Raw genomic sequence first — 20,282 nt, 5'->3', positions numbered from 1 at the left:
TACTGAACCTCGGCTGCCAGAAAACATGTTAACGTTGAGCTGAAAAACACACACTGGGACTTGAAAGAGAACAACAATCTGTAGGACACATGGAAGTTTGATGGGAAGCAGTTTCCAAACTGAGCTGCCCTGCAGTCAAAGATAGGGACTGGGGGCTCCTTAGGGTTTGGGTTCCCCAGTGTCCATTCTTCCTTCCTGAGGTCGCAGTAGCCCTTCTCATACAGCCTCATGTGATTCTGGAGAGGTGGCCACACCCCAGCTCCGGAGACTGGGTCGGGGGATGGTGGTGGTAGAGGGACTGATTAGCCTATGCTAGCTAATTAGTACATCTCATTTGTTGCTCTCCCCCACCCCCACTTTGATGATTGGATGAGGGACAAGCCTATCAGCCATGCAGACCAATGATACGCAAAACCTTTGCTGGGCCTTCTGTGAAAGACACTTGCCCCATGAGGATGCTACCTGGAAAGAATCTCTCTTCTTCTGGATGGTGGGGGGCAGCGGATGAATTTGAATCTCAGGAGTGAGGTGGCCATTTGCTACCATTCTGAATACAATGTCAGCCTAAGAAGGAAGAGGGAGAAACTGAGATAATCAAGAGACAGCCCTGATCAAATTGGACCCAAGATATACTTTGATACTGGACTTTTCAGTCACTGAACCAATAAATTTTTATTGTTTTAAGCTAGGCTGAACTGAGGTTTATGTCACTTGCCACCAAGGTTCCAAACTGCCACATAGCATCTAAGATGCCTGAGGTGCACGTCCATCTGTATGCGTGTAATGTACTGGCAGGGCCATTGGGTGGCGTTACTTTTTCTGACGGAATACTTGTCCCACGGGCACCAGTACCGTACAGAGCTCCGTGTCACGACCTCCAGTCTCTCCAGCTGTCCTGAAAGCACCACACGTACATTTAATAAGAAGGTGGGCATCAGTAAATGAAATGAGCCAGGTGTCAAATGCAGCATATTTTAATTTGTTTCAAATAAAGCAATATATGTATATATATATATATATTTCAGAAAAACACCAGATGTTAAATCCTACAAAAGCGCATGTGTCTTCAGCAGATCATGTTTGTCTGATCAATAAGAATTTTTTCAACATTAACTCTCTAAGGACGCTCAATGGACTGACATCACTGCTACAAACATAGGTCGCTACTGAGCCTCTGATCTTTAGCCACGTGTTGATTTTCCTAACAAACGAGTAAATACTGCCTGGCTAAACTGCTGCAATGTCTTGATGGGAAAAAGCATCAACAGATCAAGCAAAGCCGTGAAAGTTATGAAGCAAGCTAGAGCTGATTATTAGAATTAGTAAAAATGATTAAGAGAGGATGACTCAACCGTTTAGGGTTTGTCTATTCTGATTGACTCTCTTTTGGCAGCGAATTGGGTCAGCACCTCGGGCAGGGAACCAAAATTGAGTGAAAAATGCTTTTTTTGTCTCCTCGCTCAGGCCACCAATGTCACAGCTGGCACTGAGAGAACCGCAGCATCTGTGGACACTTCTATTCTCGTGGGACAGAGATTGCACTGTGAAACCCTAGAGACGTTGCCCCGGAAAGGCCTCGCCTCCGAGTTGTCTGTGGCGTGCTGCCTTCGCCGGGGCTTTTCCGAGTGGACCGGGGCCTCGGGGGTCTTTGTTCCCAAAGAGGCCTCTTGATTTTTGGCGCCGCCTTTATTTTTGGGACGGAAGCCGTTGTGTGGCTGTCTTCTGTGTTCGTGGCGGGTGTTGCCCTTCGCCATTGGATCGGCGTCGGTACCACTGCCCTGTGGCTTGGCCGACCCATTTAGCCTGTTATGATACTGAGGATTAAATCTTCGTCTTTGGCTAGAGGACCCATTCTATGGAAAAAAAAGGGAGAGAGAGACACATACACAGGTATTAGATGCCAACAGACCACCGATGACTCCAGTAGACACCAGGAAAACCAATTCTCTAAGCCACGGGTTAGCTTTTTTATACCCTGGAAGAATATGACAACATGCAAGTGAGGCCAAGCTGACAAAATCCTCGAGCTTAAAAGAATAGTGGGCTGTCTTGTAAATGAAACTCTGAGGAAATTACTGATAATGAAAGAGAGGTTACTGAAGTATAAGCGGACAAGTCAGGAACCAGGTCAAAGAAAGTAAACTTAAAATATAACAGAATGAAATGTAACACAGAAAGGAGCTGGGCCGTGATCTTCTATGATGAAAACTTTGGGGACATTCCGTACAGACTATACAAATTCTCATTACATATATGAAAAAATGTAAAATTCTGTTTGTAATTTTCCTTCTCTAAAACAGCTTCTTTTCTATTTTATTTCAAAATAAATATCACAGTTCAGAAATATTATCTTGGGTAAAGACAGGGGTGAGGTGTATCTGGTAGACCCTGGTGGGAGGTGGAGGTAATGCATATTTTCACAGAGGTAATCAGTTCTTTTTCTAAACCTTACAGCTCTTAGCCAACGAATTTTGAAGCGCCAAGAGAAAATCCAGCCACCTTTAACAAGGCGGCAACCGAAAACATAAAGGGTTAGGAGAACGAAAGCCATGGGCTGGCATGCCTGTGGCTGTTGAAGGCAAAAATGTTTAAATTCCTTGAGGTCAATAGTAGTCAACACTTATTGAGCGCTCACAGTGCACCAGGTCCCATCTCATTTATCATTACAATCACCGTTTAGTGCAGTTGCTATTATTTGTTCCATTTTATAAAAGAGGAAGATAAACGTGAGGGACGTGGCCCAGGTCTTCTGTTAGAAAATGGCGAAGCCGTTCCCGCTTCACATATTGTCTTCTGGCAAGATTCACAGGTCGGCTGTTCCATGAACACAGACCTTTATTGACAATCAAACTTCTATTATTAAAAGTGTAATGTTATGAGTTACAAATACATATAAAGTTGTTAATTTGTGCGCTGTGGCTGGACCATACAGGTTTAGGGCAGACCCCCCCCTAATGATCGGGGCTCAGGGCGAGAGTGCGGAGACAGGCCCACACACCGCCTGCCTGCACAGCCCGCCTTCCCGCCTCTGGCACTGTCACGCGAGGTGAGGGGCCCTTGCACACACGGATGGGGCACTCAGCCTGCACGACCGGGCTTTGTCCCACCCCCACAAATAATCACCCTTTGGACTCAGGGGTGTGCCGGCTGGTAGTGTGGTCTGCTCTCAAGAGGATGTATTCAGGGAAGCGGTCCCAACACGGGGCAAGCTTGGGGCCACTTGGGAATAGAATTCTAGGATCGCAAGTACTTGGAGCACTTTCCAGAAGGGAGAGGACAGGTTTTGGGTTGTCACATCTCTTTGGTCTCGCTCTGGAGAAAGGGCCATGGTTGTGGGAGGACCAGGAGGGGTCACTCTGAAGCATGGGGCTCAGCTCAAGGCGCTTCTCGCCCAGGTGTACAGCGTTCTCGCTTAGATATTTCAAATGGAATGAGCCATTGCCTGCAACATTTTGCCGAAAAATGGCAAAATGGCGAGCTGAAAAAAAATCTACGTAGATAGCATTTAATCTGGCCTCTCTTGTTTTTAAAGAAGTGGTGAAAGGGAAACTCAGACTAGATTTTAGACTTTTAATAATGAGCAAAGAACAGAAGTGTGAAGATGTATTTAGATTACAAGAAAAGCAGATTTGATTATGCTCTTGAAGCTATGCATGTATGAAATGCTCCTTGTTAAAGTACGATTTTAAAGTTCATGAAGACATTCTTGGCCTGAGAAATGCCTGTCAGCATCATTAATGAGGATTCTGAAAGTCCAAGGCCACGAAATGCAACATTTGTTAAAAAACCAGCATTTTGTAAAGCTGAAATGTCTTTATAACATGCCTGGCTTCTGCAGCATCGAATCCACTTCTTGTTCGTTCTCTAACGATAAGGGGCAAATACTTCTCGAGGACAGAGTGGACACACAGAAGGAAGACTGCCCTTTGGACACTTGTATCTTTAGAAGACATACTACATAAGAATTAATAATGTCACTTTGAAATGTGTTCTCTTTACTAAACGCCCAAGAGAAGAGAGAGAAGTGTGAACTAACTTTGGCCTCCTACTGATTGATAACCTAAACATAAGTGGGAATTAAAGAATCTTAAAAAATAAATGTTGGGTTTCTTCTCGCTCAGTGTTAGAAGCCAGGTTCTGAATCCTGTTCCCAAGTCTGTGTGAGGCCCTTCCACACGTGGGCCGGGTCCCAGGAGCTGGAGACAGAGGCATTCAAAGGCACGAGAGGAGCTGTCTCATTTAGGTGGACTCTGCTAATGCTGCTGGCAGTGTGCAAAGGCCACTTCCTTCATGTGCAAAGGCCCCTGTGAAATGTGGACCAGAGGAGACCTGTGAGGCCAGGCCGTGCTGCTGGGGGATGGGAAGGCCTGGGTGGGACTCCAGCAAGCTCTGCGTCTATCAGCAGCTGTTTTCTTCTTCTGCAAATAAGTGATTTCTTCCTGGTCCCAAGGACCGGGGTCTGCAGGACCCCCCGAGGCAATGCAAGGAGACTCCCCAGAGCACTTACCTGCTTGTTAGGTGGCAGGGCCTGGTGAGAGAGGTCCACGGTGCTGGGAAGGTTGCTCGTCATTTTGGGGTTCACTGCTTTACCCTCGGAGGGCTTGTTGTGATTGGACGATTTTCGAGTAAAGTTACTCTGTTTTCCAGAGGTTGCTGCATGAGCTGTCAGCAGCGGCAGCAGGGAGCTGCAGGGAGTTCTCGAGGAATAGTTGTTCTTTGGATGTGTAACTGCAACAAGAAGGCACGAGGCATTAAGGGCTGAGCCACAGACACGGCTGCCTCTGTAACCCATTAGGAGATGGAGAAATTGGCAGGAGCTTCATGAAACCATTAAGAAAAGTTTTTATTTTTAAAGATGTCATTGGAAAGGGCACCTTGGTGCCTGGAGAGCACCAAATTTCTTCTGTGAGAATCACTGAACTGTGATTACAGCATAATCATCCAAGTTGAGAGACGTTTGAAGGAAGTAAGACTTATCTGAGCAAGTTTAATATCCTTCCTTAGGTCAAGAACCACCAAGGGAAGATGGATAATGAAATCTTGAAGTGCCCAATCGGCCCTGTCCACAGATGTGGTTCCCCACTATCAAACCCGCTCTTGCTCTCCTTGTCAGATCCCTTGACCAGCTGGTACTCAGAGATGCAGGAAGACTGGGAGGTACATGGGCCCTTGGCCCATCACAGCCATGACGTTCTGAGAGCACGGACTGGGATGACGATGGGTGTCAGGAATTTTGTCACCTGGGTTGTACATATCCCCTGACTGTAAGGCCAGACCGAAAGATGCCCTAAAGCACCTTTTATGTTCCAATACAGCTACATCATCTGGCCTTTTTATCAACCCCATTTTCTTCAGCCCCGCTGCAAATCTGTACCAATTCCAACACTTAAGCCAATGCAGGCTAATCACACAGGTCCCTGTAGGGCTCAGGCACATCTGTTCAATGTTTATTATCCCCATCCATGCTGGTTTTGGAAGGGTGGTTTCTGATGGCGTATTTTCTATGCGATTACGCTGAGCCGAGGCCAGAGGGAATCAATCCAAGAGTAAAGTCACGATTCCCTCTCACAGGTCACCAGAATTGGACTGCCAGGCTAGAAAGCAAGACCTTTGAATCTTAACGTTGTCACCAATTTTTAGAAGCAATTTTCTCCGCTACCTGTGTTGGATCAGACTTAATCCTAGGGTTGGTGTGCCAGAGGATTAGAAGTGACTAGTGGGGATCAGAGAACACGAGAAATGGAAAGAATAGGGATATATCTCTTGTCTGTTCGTTTTGTAGGTGAAGTGCGATGGCACATTGGGGGCTGTGCAAACATCCCGGGGGATTTCAGCGGTTCTCATGCTTACTAGACTCAGTGTAATGGGGGCCTTAACTTCCTACAGCTCAGAGACCACTACTGCTGCTGGTTTGGTAGCTGTGGGCACTTAGCAAAGGTGAGAAGGAGCGGGCTTTTGGAGATCTATTGTCTCTGGCATGGGAGACTGTCTTTCATGTGGATACTTGGAATTTGTGAGGGATGGCCCCTTCCACAGGTGTCACTGGGTGAAGCTGTACCTCCCCACCGCTCAGATCGGGGAGACTCACTCGGCATCAAGGCCTCCCTTATCATCAGGCTGAAGTAAAAACTAGGATGGGCAGTTAAATTTCCAACTGTGAACTAGACTGTTTGCAAAAGCTGGGGGTGGTGGGGGAAGATGGCAAACACATAGATTCTTTCATAAGGGAGGAGGCATACAGAAAAAAAAGATAATTAAAATTAGATAATTGCCGAAGATATGTGAACAAGCGTGTTCACTGCAGTGGTTATTTTAACGTAAAAGCTGGAAGCAACCTACATGTCCATAATCAGGGGAATGGTTGTGTTAATTTTATTTAAATAAACTATGGGCTAATTTTATTGGCATGGAAAATTGTCAACCATGTATTGTGAAATGATAAAAGCAAATTCTATTACTATAGATGTATGCAGTATGGTATAGCAAATTAGAACATGTAGTATAATACGTGTAATATGTTGATATAATTTACACAATAGACTGAATGTGCATAACACGTGTGAAGGATCCACCAAAGTCATGTCATGCTCTAGTGTAGTTCTGAAACTTTTATCTTTATTATTATTTAAAAAAATCCTCACCCGAAGATACTATCTGTTGATCTTAGAAAGAGGATGGGGCAGGGCAGGGCAGGGGGGAAGAGAGAGAAAGAGACAGAGAGAGAGATATCGATGTGGGGCAGAAGCATGGATTGGTTGCCTCCTGCATGTGCTCCAACTGGGGCCTGAACCGGCAACCTTTCGGTGTACCGCACGACGCTCCAACCAACCCAGCTACCTGGCCAGTTCTAAAAGTTCTGTAACTTTTAGATCAGGTTTATATTTTCTACACTCAGAAAGAAAAGCAATTTCTACTTAACAACAACTAAAAAATGTGTCACCATATCTTAATTTTCAGCTGACTGGGAAGCTGTGGATATTCAGTGTCCCTCACTAGTCCTTTCCTCCTTGTGGCTGTCCTTAAAGCCACTTCAGTATTCATTTCTGCCTCCCCCGGTGGGTGGGCTAGAGCAGAGGGGTAAGTATCAGCCAGGTTTTTTGCACATTAACTGCTCTAATTAAGGCTTAAAGCGAACAAGACTAAAGCTAATGGCTGAAGTGAAGTCTTTCATTACCTGCAGACGTCACTCGGCAGGGAACCGAGGGAGGGGCCCGGGCACTGCTGAGCGGCACCCACCCAGCAGCTGTGCCCTTTGCAACTGCAGCCGCTGGTTCCCAGACTTACTAGAAAGACTCATTCTCAGTGTAAAGGCCTCTACTGTAGATGCAGGCGATTTGAAATAAGAGGCGGTTTATCTGGCAGTGTTTAAGAAAATTTTGCAAAAGGTATAAGATAGTTGACCTACTCTGCTCTGCTTAATAAATCCTCAGGATTTACGGATGGGCAGTGGCATTTGAAGAGTCTAAGTTCAAATCTTGACATTTCTAGTGACTTGTGTCATGACCCCAGATCATTAAACCTTGTTAGATCCACTGTAGCCCCCCGGGGGACTGCACGCCTGACATTTCCCATATCAACTGCACACAGCGCCAGGCTTACTCATCCGGAATTATTTAGCAAGCATGCAAAACTCACTTTCTCCGCAGAGCAGGATTTGGGACTTCAGCTGTTCAATGTCACAGGAGAATCGGGCAGCTTTCCCGAGCTCTTCGTCATATTTACGCTCGCTGACAAAGTGCTGGAAGAGAGGGAAGTAAACCCGGAGCTCCACAACGGCAGAAGTGACCGAGGCACACCGCAGACGCGATCACTCTGCCCTTCTGCCACCGCTGATGGCGTTAACCAGGTAGGGGACTCTGCCAGCTCTGTCACTGTGAGGATCCATCGAATCGGACTTGGTTTTGACCTGCCTGAAACACGATCACTTTCTCGTCCTAGGAGAATGTGTGGGGCCTGTCTTCCCCCTGCCGGGGCTCAGACAAACCTGTGATACAGGCAAAACGTGTGTCTGGACTCTATCACCCCTTGCCTTCCTTCTAGCATTTCATGTCCGGTTGTACATTTTGGGGCTGCATTCAGACCGTCTTCCTAATTTGGTCGATGGCTTGCTCAGGGATTATTACTTCTCAAGAGAAAACATGTCATCCTTCCCTAGACAGCCCTCTCTATTTTAATAGGGAACCAGGAAGTCCAAACAGCCTTCAGTAACTAGAAAACGTTTTCTTGGTAGAATTCCAAGTGCTGTTAAAGAAAGTGGGAGATTATTTTTCAATGCATTTGAAATAAAGATTTATGTGTAGATGACAGAGTGAGAAACAGAGAAATAACTATGACTCAGTTCCTCCTTGATTTTACCACATGGCAAGGGAAACAGATACCACTAAATACAATATAGGGTAGAATGTGGTAGGTACTTCAGGAATATAGAAGAGGACGAAATTATTTCCCACTGGGGGGTGTGGGGAGTTATGTAAGGGAAGCATTTGGGCTGAAACATTAAAAAGTGGGCCAAATCAGTAACAGATAATATCATTTTCATCTGATCTATGAAAATCAGCACTATTATTTTCTCTATTTTAGAGAGGGAGAATTGAGGTTTTAAGAATATGTAAGTTATTCAAGGTTGCAGGAGCAAGACCCTTTCACCCCAAAGCTTGTATTATTAACCACTTTATGTTCACTGGGAGTTTGATAGGCAGACATGAAACTTAGATGAATAAATTGCAACACATCAGGAAGATGGCAACTTTGTATTCCTCACTTCATGTTCTAATAAGAGGGAGAGAGAAGTTGGAATGTATATGGAGTCCAGTTGTGGATTTTATTCTGAGGGGAAGGGCTGGCCACACAGGGGAAGCTGAGATCTGCTCTGACTTTGGTGTTAGGGTGGGAAGCACCAAAGGCCAGGAGAGAAGGTGAGAATGAAAAGACCTCTAGAGCCCCCAGGACCCTCGGGATGGGGGTGGGGGAGCCTATTTCCTGTTGCTTTTCATGCCTAACCAAATGGAGGGGACTGGAAAGTCATGTGACACTTTCTACCATAACCAACCAGTTTGATGTCCAGATGAGCAGACAATCCTACTTACAAAGCCTGTGGCGATTGTGTCCTCAAAGCACTCTAGTTCCCAAGAAGTAGGTCAGAAGCTGGGGGTGTGTGTGTGTGTATGTGTGTGTGTTCAGCATACTGGGGAAAAAGAAGAGATTAAGGGGAAACTTATAAACTGTAACTTCCTATTTTATTGTAGGTACTTGTTTTTGCCATTGTGGTAACCATTTCTTCTTCTGGTAACTGTGCCCCAACATGGTTTCAACGATCCACAGTCTTGGGAGTCTGTCCATCCAGACCTCTCTCGGCTAAATGGTGGACGTGACCCAAGTGGAGGCCGATCAGAATCTCTCTCTTTGGGACTTGAATCAAGGGGGGTGGCACCAAGGCTGATGACACCTGGAGGTCACTCATGGTGACGGTGCCCTGAAGAGTGTCTGGCCTCTGCCTAGATATGGCCCGGAATCTTCAGACCACGCTCTGCTATGGTGAGCTACACTCGTATTCTTTCAGGTCTTCCGTGTTTTGAGGTTAGCCAGGGTCAGTTTCTGTTGCTTACAACTGAAGAAATTTAATGAATACGTACTTGTGGGTGGTGTCCTTAATAAAAGGGCAAGTAAGCTAGACAACGATTTAGGAAAGGCATCTCCACATATAGTGCATTGGAATCCTAATGGTCACACCAGGTTCATACTTAGTGTGTGTTCACGTGGTGTGTTTATATACATACACATAAATTGTATATGGTGAAAATAATAACCCCCCATCTCAGCTATAATTCATGGTTGAGTACATGCTATTTAGGTCAGCCCCCACTGACTAAGAAAAATAGCCTGTCCCTCCCTCTGTATTACTATGTCCCTTCAAACCACAGTATATGCTTAAATATAGTAATTAGATGGTTCTTCAGCATTCTGTTCTCTATTTCAACCTTGTGAAAGGCACCTGGGTGTGTGATGTTAGGTCCTCAGAGAGCAGCACTCTATGCGTCCCGCACCAACACAACGGGGATCAGATCTTTGGCTCAGGGTTCAGGCTGTGATCATTCAGGACTGACCTTAATTTCTGCCCTGAGTTCGGCCAGCTGCATCTCTGCCATCTGACTGGCTAGATCAGTCAGTCTCTTCAGTTCTTCCGCTTTCTTCTGACGAGCAGTCAGGATTTCCACTGCCAGATAAGAAGGAATAAAACATTAGAGCTGGGGATCTAAACATATTAAATGACCTAATTTCTTGGAGTCCATTCTCCCTCCGCAGACCCATCGCTCTGATGGACCATGCCTGTGTTTTCCGAGCTGGTCGTTGAGGTGGGTTTGCCATCGGTGCTCACGACCAACCACCTGCCTCTATATTTCCTTACCCACTGATCCCAAAGCCAAACACGGTCCTTCTGATTCACTGTACACCCACAGTTTTCTTCATTTTCCTCCTTGGCATCTGCTCTCATGTACTTAAATTTGGACTTTTAAATGCATGCATTACTCAGAACAGCTATTTCTAAAAAAAGACACGTATTAAAATCCTATCTGAATGATACTGCAAAGACAGGGAGTCCATTAAGCAAAATCCATTCTTGTATGTGCTGTAGTAATAAATTCTAACAGTGCCAGACTGTCTGAATTTTCATACATACTCACGGAGGGCAACTAGCGTGTTATTGGAACATGACATAAAAGTTTTACTTGATTAGGTTTTTGTGAGCTAAGAAAATGTGTCTTCTTTTGCTATTCTGCAGACATGTTTCCATTTTGCAATCAGATCAAAGTTCCAGACCAGAGTGTCCTGTCTTTGTTATGTGTCCCCAATAGAAACATCTCAAGGGGGAGTGGAAGCCCTTTCGAACTGGACTCGTGTGCACTCCGTAGCATCTGCACCTGCGGCAGAGGCACCAGGGAGCCCGGCACATTTCACACACCTGCCAGATGAACTAGAGGTTCAAGTGGATGTAGTAGCCTGCAAGTTAATTTGTGTGTGTGTGTGTGTGTGTGTGTGTGTTTCCCAAAAGATCACGGAACTCAGAAACAATGAACACAAACCTATGGGGCGAGATTTAAGTATGAAACCTGATCTGTCAATAGATAGACCTGTAGCTCTCTAACTCAAGCCACGCATGAAACGCCCTCATTTCTTTTTGGACAAGTGTTTTGTGTTATAAGGAAGGAGATGTCTGTCTAACTAAGATGATATGCACTTCAAATTCACATTCCATTCTTGGCCGAACAAAGGTCAATGGCTTCTTTAGACCTGATTCACAGCATACACACACAGAACAGAGCAACGCGGTTTCTCATCGTAAGAGTTCTTAACTCATAAAATCAAAATCAGTCACCTTAAAAACCCCAGAAGTTCAGAAGCAATCAAGAATTAAGAGTTCCTATGAATCATAAATCATTCTTCAGACAGACTGAGAAACATTTTCTTTTTATTCTGTATCAATGCTGAGAGGTCAATAAAATAAGAAATCTATAACTCATAAGGCTTTATCATCTGCCAAACTATTCTAATAATGCTTTATTTACTGGGTTTCTCCCGCCTCCCACTTACAATAAATACCACGTAGTGGTCAGTGGCTTCTCTGTGCCTGGCCATCCTTCAGAATACAGATGAGCCAGTGAAAAACTCAACCCAGTGATGAAAGTGAAAGGAATTTTCATCTGAACATAGACAGTGTATTTACTGAGTGATGTCCCAGGTTACCCAGTCAGACCGGAGGACACGAAAAGGTGACCCACTATCACTTTTGCCTACAGAACACTTTTTTGTTTGGTCCACACATTAAAAGGTAATTTTTCAAATTAATTGCACACATTTAAAAATTTAGAGAGTCCATTTGAAAGCTGGATTTCTGGCTTTCTTAACATGCTGGAATTTCTGGCCATCGTTGGCGAGCGCTCTCATGTGGCAACAGTTGGCTGACCTGAGAACTCATTGCCCTTTTTAGATGAAGCATGGTGCTCAGCGTGCCTCGGTCCCTCCCTGCCCTGTAGCGCTGATTACCGCTACCCGCCTGGCCTCTGGAGCAGGCATCCTCAACCCCAGAGAGGCTGTGTGTGCAGTTATCTGTGCCCATAACACCGAGGGGCTGGCACACAGTGGGTGCCCCACGTGTCTGCCGAATGAAGGACCGAATGAATGAATCAATCCATTACATAAAAAGCATATGCCGAGAAAGATAGAAGTTCCTTTCCTACAGTGGCCTCTTAAGAATATCTAGGACTTGTACTTTGATTATTTATTTGTTTTCCGTTATAATTCAACCTATGGGTGGGACTACTGTCCGAAGCATGAGAAAATTACTTGTGAGTAAGAAGATGAAACAAAGTACTTTATTCTTGCAAAGATTTAAAAAAATTCTGAAGGCCCAGACTTAACAAGCAGCTAGTACAGGGGTCAGAAGACCCTGAGTAACTACACAGTTAAACAGATTCGACTTTTTTTAACGGATCATTTGTGGGCAATTGTTCTTTTTGATTAAGTAGAACTCGGGCATTCACACCAAACAAAAGATTCTGTAGAAATAGATATAAATGGGCCCTAAAATAGGAATGCAGGTGCAAGATCACCAATACATTCTTAGTTGACACTCATGCAAATGTGCTTGGAAATGAACATTTTGCATCAGCAAGTGTTGGGATGAGTTTTACGTATAGTCTCGTGAACATTTCAAAGCCTTTCATTATGAAAAAGCCTGAAAACTTGAGACCTTAAAGCTAACATTCTTTGAGGGGAGGCAACATTTTTACCTCAAAAACATTAATCACAGAAACAAAAAGCAAAACCAGAACCAGATCCTAAAAATCACTAATCCTAAAATTTAAAACAGAAAAGTAAGTACGTTCGAAAGCATCGCCCTTCCGTGAATCTGCGGAGGGGACAGCCCCATACAGTTAGACGGTGACCGCATCCAGGGCTTGACTAATATCATTGAGGCGCTTTTATAAAACAGTGTCTGGTATGCTGAGGGCCATTTTCTCAAAAGGATTTATAAATTCCTTCAAGTTTTTGAACCACAGTGAAAACTTGCTCTTATTGCTTGAACCACGGAAAATTTTAGGGCTTCTCGAATCGTTCTCCTTAGCAGAGGGTATGCTTGAAGTCTCGGGGGACTCAGGCCTGGGGCAGAGGTAGCTCTTCAAGCACAAAGATTCTTTGAAATCCATTTTATTTTTAAAACATTCTTGTGAATTTTGCATTTTATTTCATAATATGTGTTCCTATTAATGTAAAGTAATGCTTTCTTCCCATATCTCTTGTAAACTTGGCACTCCAAGAAGACGCCTCTGCAGGCCTTCAGTTCCCTGGGTTGGCAGGCCAATGAGACCACACAGCACTACAACAAGCCTGGTTTCCGCATCTGTCAAACGTAACAAGCAGACAACCTTGCAGGGTTATTGTGAAACTAAATGAAATAACTATGTGCAATGTTTAGTATCATACATTAAAAAAGGCTAACTTTGAATATTATTAATAAAGTGAGATACATTCTTCTAGAATATGCTTCTTCTCTTTGCAATTACATTAACATTCACTGATACTGGATTCGACAGCCTACAGGCACTGAATTAATCATTGTACAATGATTTGTTTAACAAATATGAGGTACCTACAGTCTTCTCAGCATTGTGTTAGGTGCCATGAGGGACATAGGGGCCTATGTTAAAATTGAGGAAATAGGGTTTGTGCCACATGCAGGAGATGAAAAATGCTCATGAGACAGCAGATAAGCAAGCTCAAGGTGGTGGCTGCAAAGATTCAGTGCTTTGTGGGGAGGAAGTCAGTGGTTCCTTCTATTTGTGGAGAAGACAAATAGTTAACACAGGTAGTCACCTGAGAGATGCTGCAGACCCCTGTGACCTCCACTTCCTGACTGTCATGTGAGAGGGCAGGGCTAACCTCTTTACTAAGGGCTTTCCCCTTTTTCCCCACATTCGGTGTCAGGCACTGTGCTAAGTGCCTGGCATGTACTTTCTCATTTTACCTGTACAATAGCTATTTGAGATAGGTATTATTCTTATTCCCTCTTTTCTGATATGCAACCACAGGCTTTGAGAAATTAACAAAATGGTTCAAGGTCACACAGCCAGTAGATGGGTAGAACTTGGATTTGAACTCAATTCTTCTTGCCTCCAATGCGTGCGTGCGAACTGGCTTCTCCGGGGCTCTGGGTAGCTCTAAAACCAGGAGCTGCAGCACCAATGATGGAAGTCAGGTGACCCCTGTCCACCAATGTAGCTGTTGCAGCTGCCTGCGTGCTCCCATAGGTAGCTGTTCACTGTTTATCCCTGGCACTAACAGTGCTTCACACACAAGGAAGCACGCAGTAAATGCTTATTGATTGAATGAGCTGTAAAAATGGGGCCGCTCTCCTGAGACGCTCCAAATTCCACGGGTCTTGGCATCTAATAGTGTCCCAAGAAGAAAGAACGAGCACGTGAAATCGCAGGTCTTTTGTTAACCTCTTAAAAAGTGATTGCTAGCAACTTTCTATTTCGGTGCTAGAGAAAACATTGGTGTCTGTGTTGGTGTTCAGTGTTTTTACCAATAAGACATGAAACTGGAAAGGAAAAATAAGCTTTACCTGAGAAACAGGAAAAATCCCGTCATGCAGAAACCTACTTTCATCGAAGAAACCAACACATTTCATAAGAATGAAACAATGTCCCAATCGAGGGGATTGTGTAACTACCTAGATATTCTGCAGCTTAACCCCGGGTCACTTTAGTTTTATTTAATAACACCTGCTCTGTTTTAAATTCTAATATGCTGTTTAAAGTTATTTAGAGAAATTGGGTAACAAAAATAATGATAGCTATTTTCCATAAAGGAATTACTGAATTACGGCCAAGGGCCAGGCGAGAAAGATATTTAAAAAAGGGAGAATTTGGTCTGATTCTTCATTCTGGTACAGAGAAATGTACTGCAATTAAAGGGAAAGGGATGAAGCTGAAACCTGGTCGGGCTTGCAGACTGCCATTTATCTAATTCCCAAAGTAAAATTTCGGTCAAGATGAAGCATTTAAAATGCCCAGGAGATAAGAATTGTAAAAGTATATCTCAACTTAAAAATATGGTCTTAGGGTTCCCATTAACATAGCAGACGGGATTGAATAATAAGACAGCGCCCAGCACGTCCTTTTGTGGCTTGTACTGAATCTGACGGTGCAGTCTTGCCTCGGGTGACATTTTCAATCCATGAAATTCAGCCTATTTGAGATGGTCAGTCTGCCCTGCTAGCTGTTGAGTAACTTCACAACAGGGGCAAGGTTTAGAATAAGTATACGGATAATAAAATAAATCAACCCAGAGTGTTAACATACTGGGTTAACATTAGGAAAAATTTTGCAATCGTCGAGATCATCTGAGTGTGTTCAGTATTTAAAGAGAGTATTTGGTACATTAAACCACCTCACTTGTGATTTCAATTTAAAACATGTAATTCGTTTTCTTTTGACATGTCAACTTGGCAGGTGTCAGCGAGTTTGACTAAGCTTGTGAACAGAATTGTAGTGTTCTAAGAAAACTTCACTGAGTACATCTCTAAGTTTGAATTATTAATCTTATAGAAGTTGCTTAAAAGCATGGAGTACTTTGCCCATTAGGTTTGTGAGTTTGCCTGGTCCGGCATCTGAGGTGCTCAAAAAAAATCAGATCTATTAAACTTATAAATGTTATTCAAATGTTAAGAGGAATTTAAGTGAGTTTTAAATGGGCCTAATTTTTTTAGGGGAATTTAATTTGTTGAACTTGAGTTAGTTGAATCTAAGAAAGACCAAGTGAAAAGGATTGTATAAGTTGTAGAGCAAGATTTGTAAGTTGTGAAGGCTTAAAAGTTATGTTTTACAATTTAATACTAAATTTAATGCCATTTTAAGCCCAACTAACTATAAGTAGTCCATTATATCCACCAACATCCCTTTGGACTTCAAAGAGCTCAGCGGACACCGACTGCTTGCTGAGTGCCTATTCTGCCACGTGCTCAGTGGGTGCTACTGCTCTCCTCTGTCGCCTGCGGTTACTGAGGTTTCCAGGGGCTACGCGACTTACCTGCCTAAGGTTACAGAGCTCGTGAGCCAGGGTTACCGTGTGAATTTAAGGACCCCTCTCAGCATCCATATCACTATCCGTCTGACCTACAGATTGCTTCTGATCGAGAGGCTCTAATCCAACAACCAGGTGTTTACTTACTGGCTTCTTCTTTAACTTTATCCATTTCTGCCATTAATGAAACTTCCTTGTCAATAATGCTGGAGGGAAAACAAAAACAAAAACAAAAGCAAAGAATGCTTAATCAAAGACAAACTTTTAATATGCACTGGAAGTAAAAGAAAGATTATTTTCATTAAACAAAATACAAAATTACCATAACTATTTCTATGTTACAAAGCCAGCAGCACACTCTGCTTTTCCAAAAATGAGCCAACGTGGAAGGGATGCTCCCAAGTATTACATAGTGACATCTGCTGATTAAATCATTGTCAGCAAATCTAAAAACAAAATGCCTTTTTCAGACTTTCCGAAAGGCTCTGCTTTGAATTTAAATTTGGGAGTACTTTTGCCCTACAAATCCCAAAGTTCCAAAACAATGTAGTAACTATTTAAAAAGCTGGCGCTCAGGTTATCAAGGCTTGTAGTTCTCAAAGTCTCTACGCTCCACTCTCCCAGATTCTGGCTTGGGGGGGGGGGCTGGGGAGGGTCCCATTTTGATGCAGATGTCCCGCCACCTACTTGGTATTACCTGTATAAAGTAATTATTGCTCCAAAAGTTCGTTTTTCTCCCGCCTTGACTCCTAACTCCCTTCCTAGAAGCAATGCATCATCAGAAATCCCTTACATACCCTTTTCGCCAATTTTTATGTCTATATAAGCATAGATGTCACGTATTTTTTATTTTCATTTCAACCATAAATATTTCAGTATATATCTAAAAGATAAGGAGTTTTGGGTACTCTAACTGTAGTATTACATTAATACCTAAAAATGTTAACAATAGTTTTAATGTTATCAGATATTAAATTTCCCCATACATTGTTTAAAAGTTTGTTTGAACCAGCATCTAAATAAGGCCGGTTTATTGTAACTGGTTGATTATGTCTTAAATCTGTTTTAGTGTGTAGATTCCGTTCCATCTCTCTTTTTTTTCCCCCTCCTTGGCAATTCCTTTGTTGAAGAGGCCAGGCTGTCTCGTACAGTCGCCCAAGGTCTGAATTTTGCTGACTACATCTCTATGATATTATATAACCCATTCTTTTATATTTCCTATATATTTGTTATGATATAGAAATCTGATTGGATTCAGATTTGTTTTTTATTTCAGGAGGAGTACTCACATACTTTCATTGGCAGACATGTAATAACACAGCGCACTTGTAAATATCCCTTCTGAAACAAAATCAAACCTGAGTGTATTCAGATTTCTATATCTTGTAACAAATTTGTAGGAATCACAAAGGAAATCTCTATTTTTTCAATGATATTAGCAGCCACTGATGATCACTGCCTAGATCAATAGGGTTTGAAAAATGGGGACATTCAAATTTTATTACTCCTTCATTTACTTACCGGAAATTTTCTGCAAAGAGAAACTTTCCCTTATTAACTATCTGGGTTATCATGAAGTAAAGTTTGTATTGATAAGGCAGGATAAATACTTGTTTCTCTCCTTTTTTTTATCTGTTTTCACAATGATAGTTGGTGCCTTAGCATTCTCCAAAAGTAGCCAATGAGATTTTTTGCTTGTTTGTACAATTTAATTATGAATTCATACTTAATGCACTCAAGTGTACTGCAGTTATTGTCCTTACTCCTGTTCCATCGGATGTGCTTTTTAACCCTCCATCAGACGTACGCTGAAAATGTAAAGTGTGTTGAAAATTGGTTTCCTCTTAAGAGTTAACTATTTTATGTATTCGTCAAGGTAAGAAGTGCTTCCTGGGTTACATCTACAGGAGGGTTGGGGATCCTAAACCAGATGATGCAGCCTCAACACTTCAAGTGCAAGGACTGTGCACTGAGGAGCTCAGCTCTTTGCAACCCGGAAATCCTAAAGGAAAGAACTGACGTGAACAGTGAATGGCAAATTCTCCAGAACGGGGCTCTAAGCCAAATCCATCAAGCTTAGACATCAGCCATTTCCATGACGCATATGGCTTAAGGTCCCCGGAGAGGATAACTTCTGTGTAACCAGCAGATCAGGTTACCGGTACCTTACTTATTGACATTATATAGGTATGATGTCCATGTGTTTTAATATAGGAATTATGTGACAAATAAAGGTGTGTGGTGAGGAGGGGTTCTTTATCTCATCTCTGTTCCAACTTACTTCGTTCTCCTTGGAGGTCTCCACTGTTATCAGTTTCTTGTGTTTCTTTCTAAAGACCATCTATTCACAAACCAGCATGTATTTGTTAATTATACGAAATGTTGAATTGCATCAACAGGCTGGCGTCCCTGTGATTATGAGGTATATTTAGCTTCTCTGTCAAGTTCACAAATGCAGCCACCACTGAGGCCACGTGACTCTTTGTTTTTAACAAGTGTCTTAGAGAGGGCAATTCCATGTTAGTTCAGGAAAACAAGGCTAATGGATAAGCGATGAAGGAGATAAGGTGAGAGCCTAGAGAGCTGGAGTCAGGAGCCCAAATTCCAACAACATGGTTAAGCTACTCTGCCTGAGAAAATGTTTTCAATTTTTTCCCCTATAGAAAGGGAGGAGAGACAAGAGAAAGAGAAGAGTCAGAAAGGAGGCTGGGGGCTGTGTAGAGGGAAGATCCTGGGAGAAATCACTCATAGTGGGGCGGAGGGTGGGCAAAAGCACCTCAAAGACGCAGAGGGTCTCAGATGCCACTGTAAGGTGTACTCTGCTTGGTGCACACTCACAGACACTGAGGAAGTGGCTTGCTTTTACGTGTCCACATCAGTGCAAGACTCAGCAGATGGGAAGAGGCAACAGTCTGAGGGAAGAGTGAGTGTGGGAATATGTCCCACCCCACCCCCAGAACTGGGGTAAATCTGCGAGAGGGCTTTTTATTTCCCCAGGGCATGGACCAGGAGTCCCAGACAACTTCTTTGGGACTTCGGGGGCTGGAAGACTTCAACTGACTTATGAGTTACAGGTCATGTAAGACCTGTAGGTAACCTGTCCTCCATTCTCTTCCCCAATGGTGTGTAGCAGGGCTGCAGAGGTTTGGGATGGCTGGACAGGAATACGCCACAGAGAGCAGTACAAATAGGCAGGAACCGAAAGAACATTCGTCCAGCGAACAAATACTTGCTGAGCACCTGCCCTGTGCCAGGCGAGGGTGGTGGGGCTGGGAATACAGCTGTGGATAAAAAAAAATCCTACCGTATTTGTGGAGCCTACATTCTCTTTGGGAGAGCTGAGAGAAAGAAGGTGAGAGGATCTGCCGAAATTACTGGGAAAGTAGTGAGAGATGGGAAAGGAAAGAAAATGAGGATGCCAAGAAGAAGAAATTAGGGTTCCCCCACCCTCAATCAACCAGAAGCCTTCTAATTAGTCTCCTGGTTTTGAGAGCAAGTAGACAACTTAAGGAAATGCAATCACGTGATACAAGACCGGGTGTCTTTAGACTTCCAGTGGTGTGTGAGGTGGCACGGACTGCAGTGACAGTGCCAGGACAGTCTTGCAAAGTCCCCCCCACCAATCCCCAAACAAGGCCATAGACCCTGGCGGATGGAACCTTGTGGTCTGTGTGTGGGTTGGGTGGGAAGAAGGGTGTAGGAAGGGGCCTTTGCTAATTTCTTTACCAGCTATAAAATCATGGCAGATTTTTGTTGATTAAACTTGTTGACATAATTATGTGCCCAGAGCGTTTACAAGATGGGCATCTGGGGTATAATATGTATCCCCAGGTCTAACACATATTACACAAGGCTGGCTGTTCATATAATGGTCAGGTCTGGCCTTCTCGACTAGCAAATGGAGGAATGGAGGTTATACACAGTAAATTGTTAATCTGCTTAATGCCCACTTGAGGATGTGAAAAAGCCTGTCGTGTTGGCATCAAATCATGTTGCTATTCCTCTGGGTATTTCAACAAAACACTGTACTCAAGAGCCTTAGTAATTCAAGCACTGCTCTGTGCGACTGCAGATAAAGGCAAGCCAGAGAATCTCTGCTGAGTCAGCGCCCTGCACCCAGCCCATGATCGGAATGCAAACCAGGATCAGCTGCTGGCCTGAGACATCTCCCCCTGAACCTCCCTCAGTCATTTTAAAAA

General features: G+C 43.6%; 1 protein-coding gene across 11 annotated transcripts in view; it reads right to left on the bottom strand.

Annotated features, from left to right (window-relative positions):
• Positions 1–958: 958 nt before the first annotated feature.
• The window catches only part of SPATS2L (spermatogenesis associated serine rich 2 like), a 158,545-nt gene continuing 139,221 nt past the window's right edge, over positions 959–20,282 (bottom strand). For all 11 annotated transcript variants that reach the window (XM_053918926.2, XM_053918922.2, XM_024563720.4 and 8 more), the window contains 5 exons: positions 16,231–16,289; positions 10,104–10,213; positions 7,636–7,738; positions 4,508–4,728; positions 959–1,853 (listed from right to left, as the gene is read on the bottom strand). In XM_053918926.2, the coding sequence (XP_053774901.1) occupies positions 1,461–1,853; positions 4,508–4,728; positions 7,636–7,738; positions 10,104–10,213; positions 16,231–16,289 (886 nt within the window). In that variant the 3' untranslated portion in view covers positions 959–1,460. The remainder of the gene's footprint in view (positions 1,854–4,507; positions 4,729–7,635; positions 7,739–10,103; positions 10,214–16,230; positions 16,290–20,282) is intronic.

Source organism: Desmodus rotundus, chromosome 2 (assembly GCF_022682495.2).
Source record: "Desmodus rotundus isolate HL8 chromosome 2, HLdesRot8A.1, whole genome shotgun sequence".
Classification (NCBI taxonomy): domain Eukaryota; kingdom Metazoa; phylum Chordata; class Mammalia; order Chiroptera; family Phyllostomidae; genus Desmodus; species Desmodus rotundus.
Note: the sequence above shows the minus strand (reverse complement) of the source record. Positions and strands in the feature narration are given on the sequence as shown.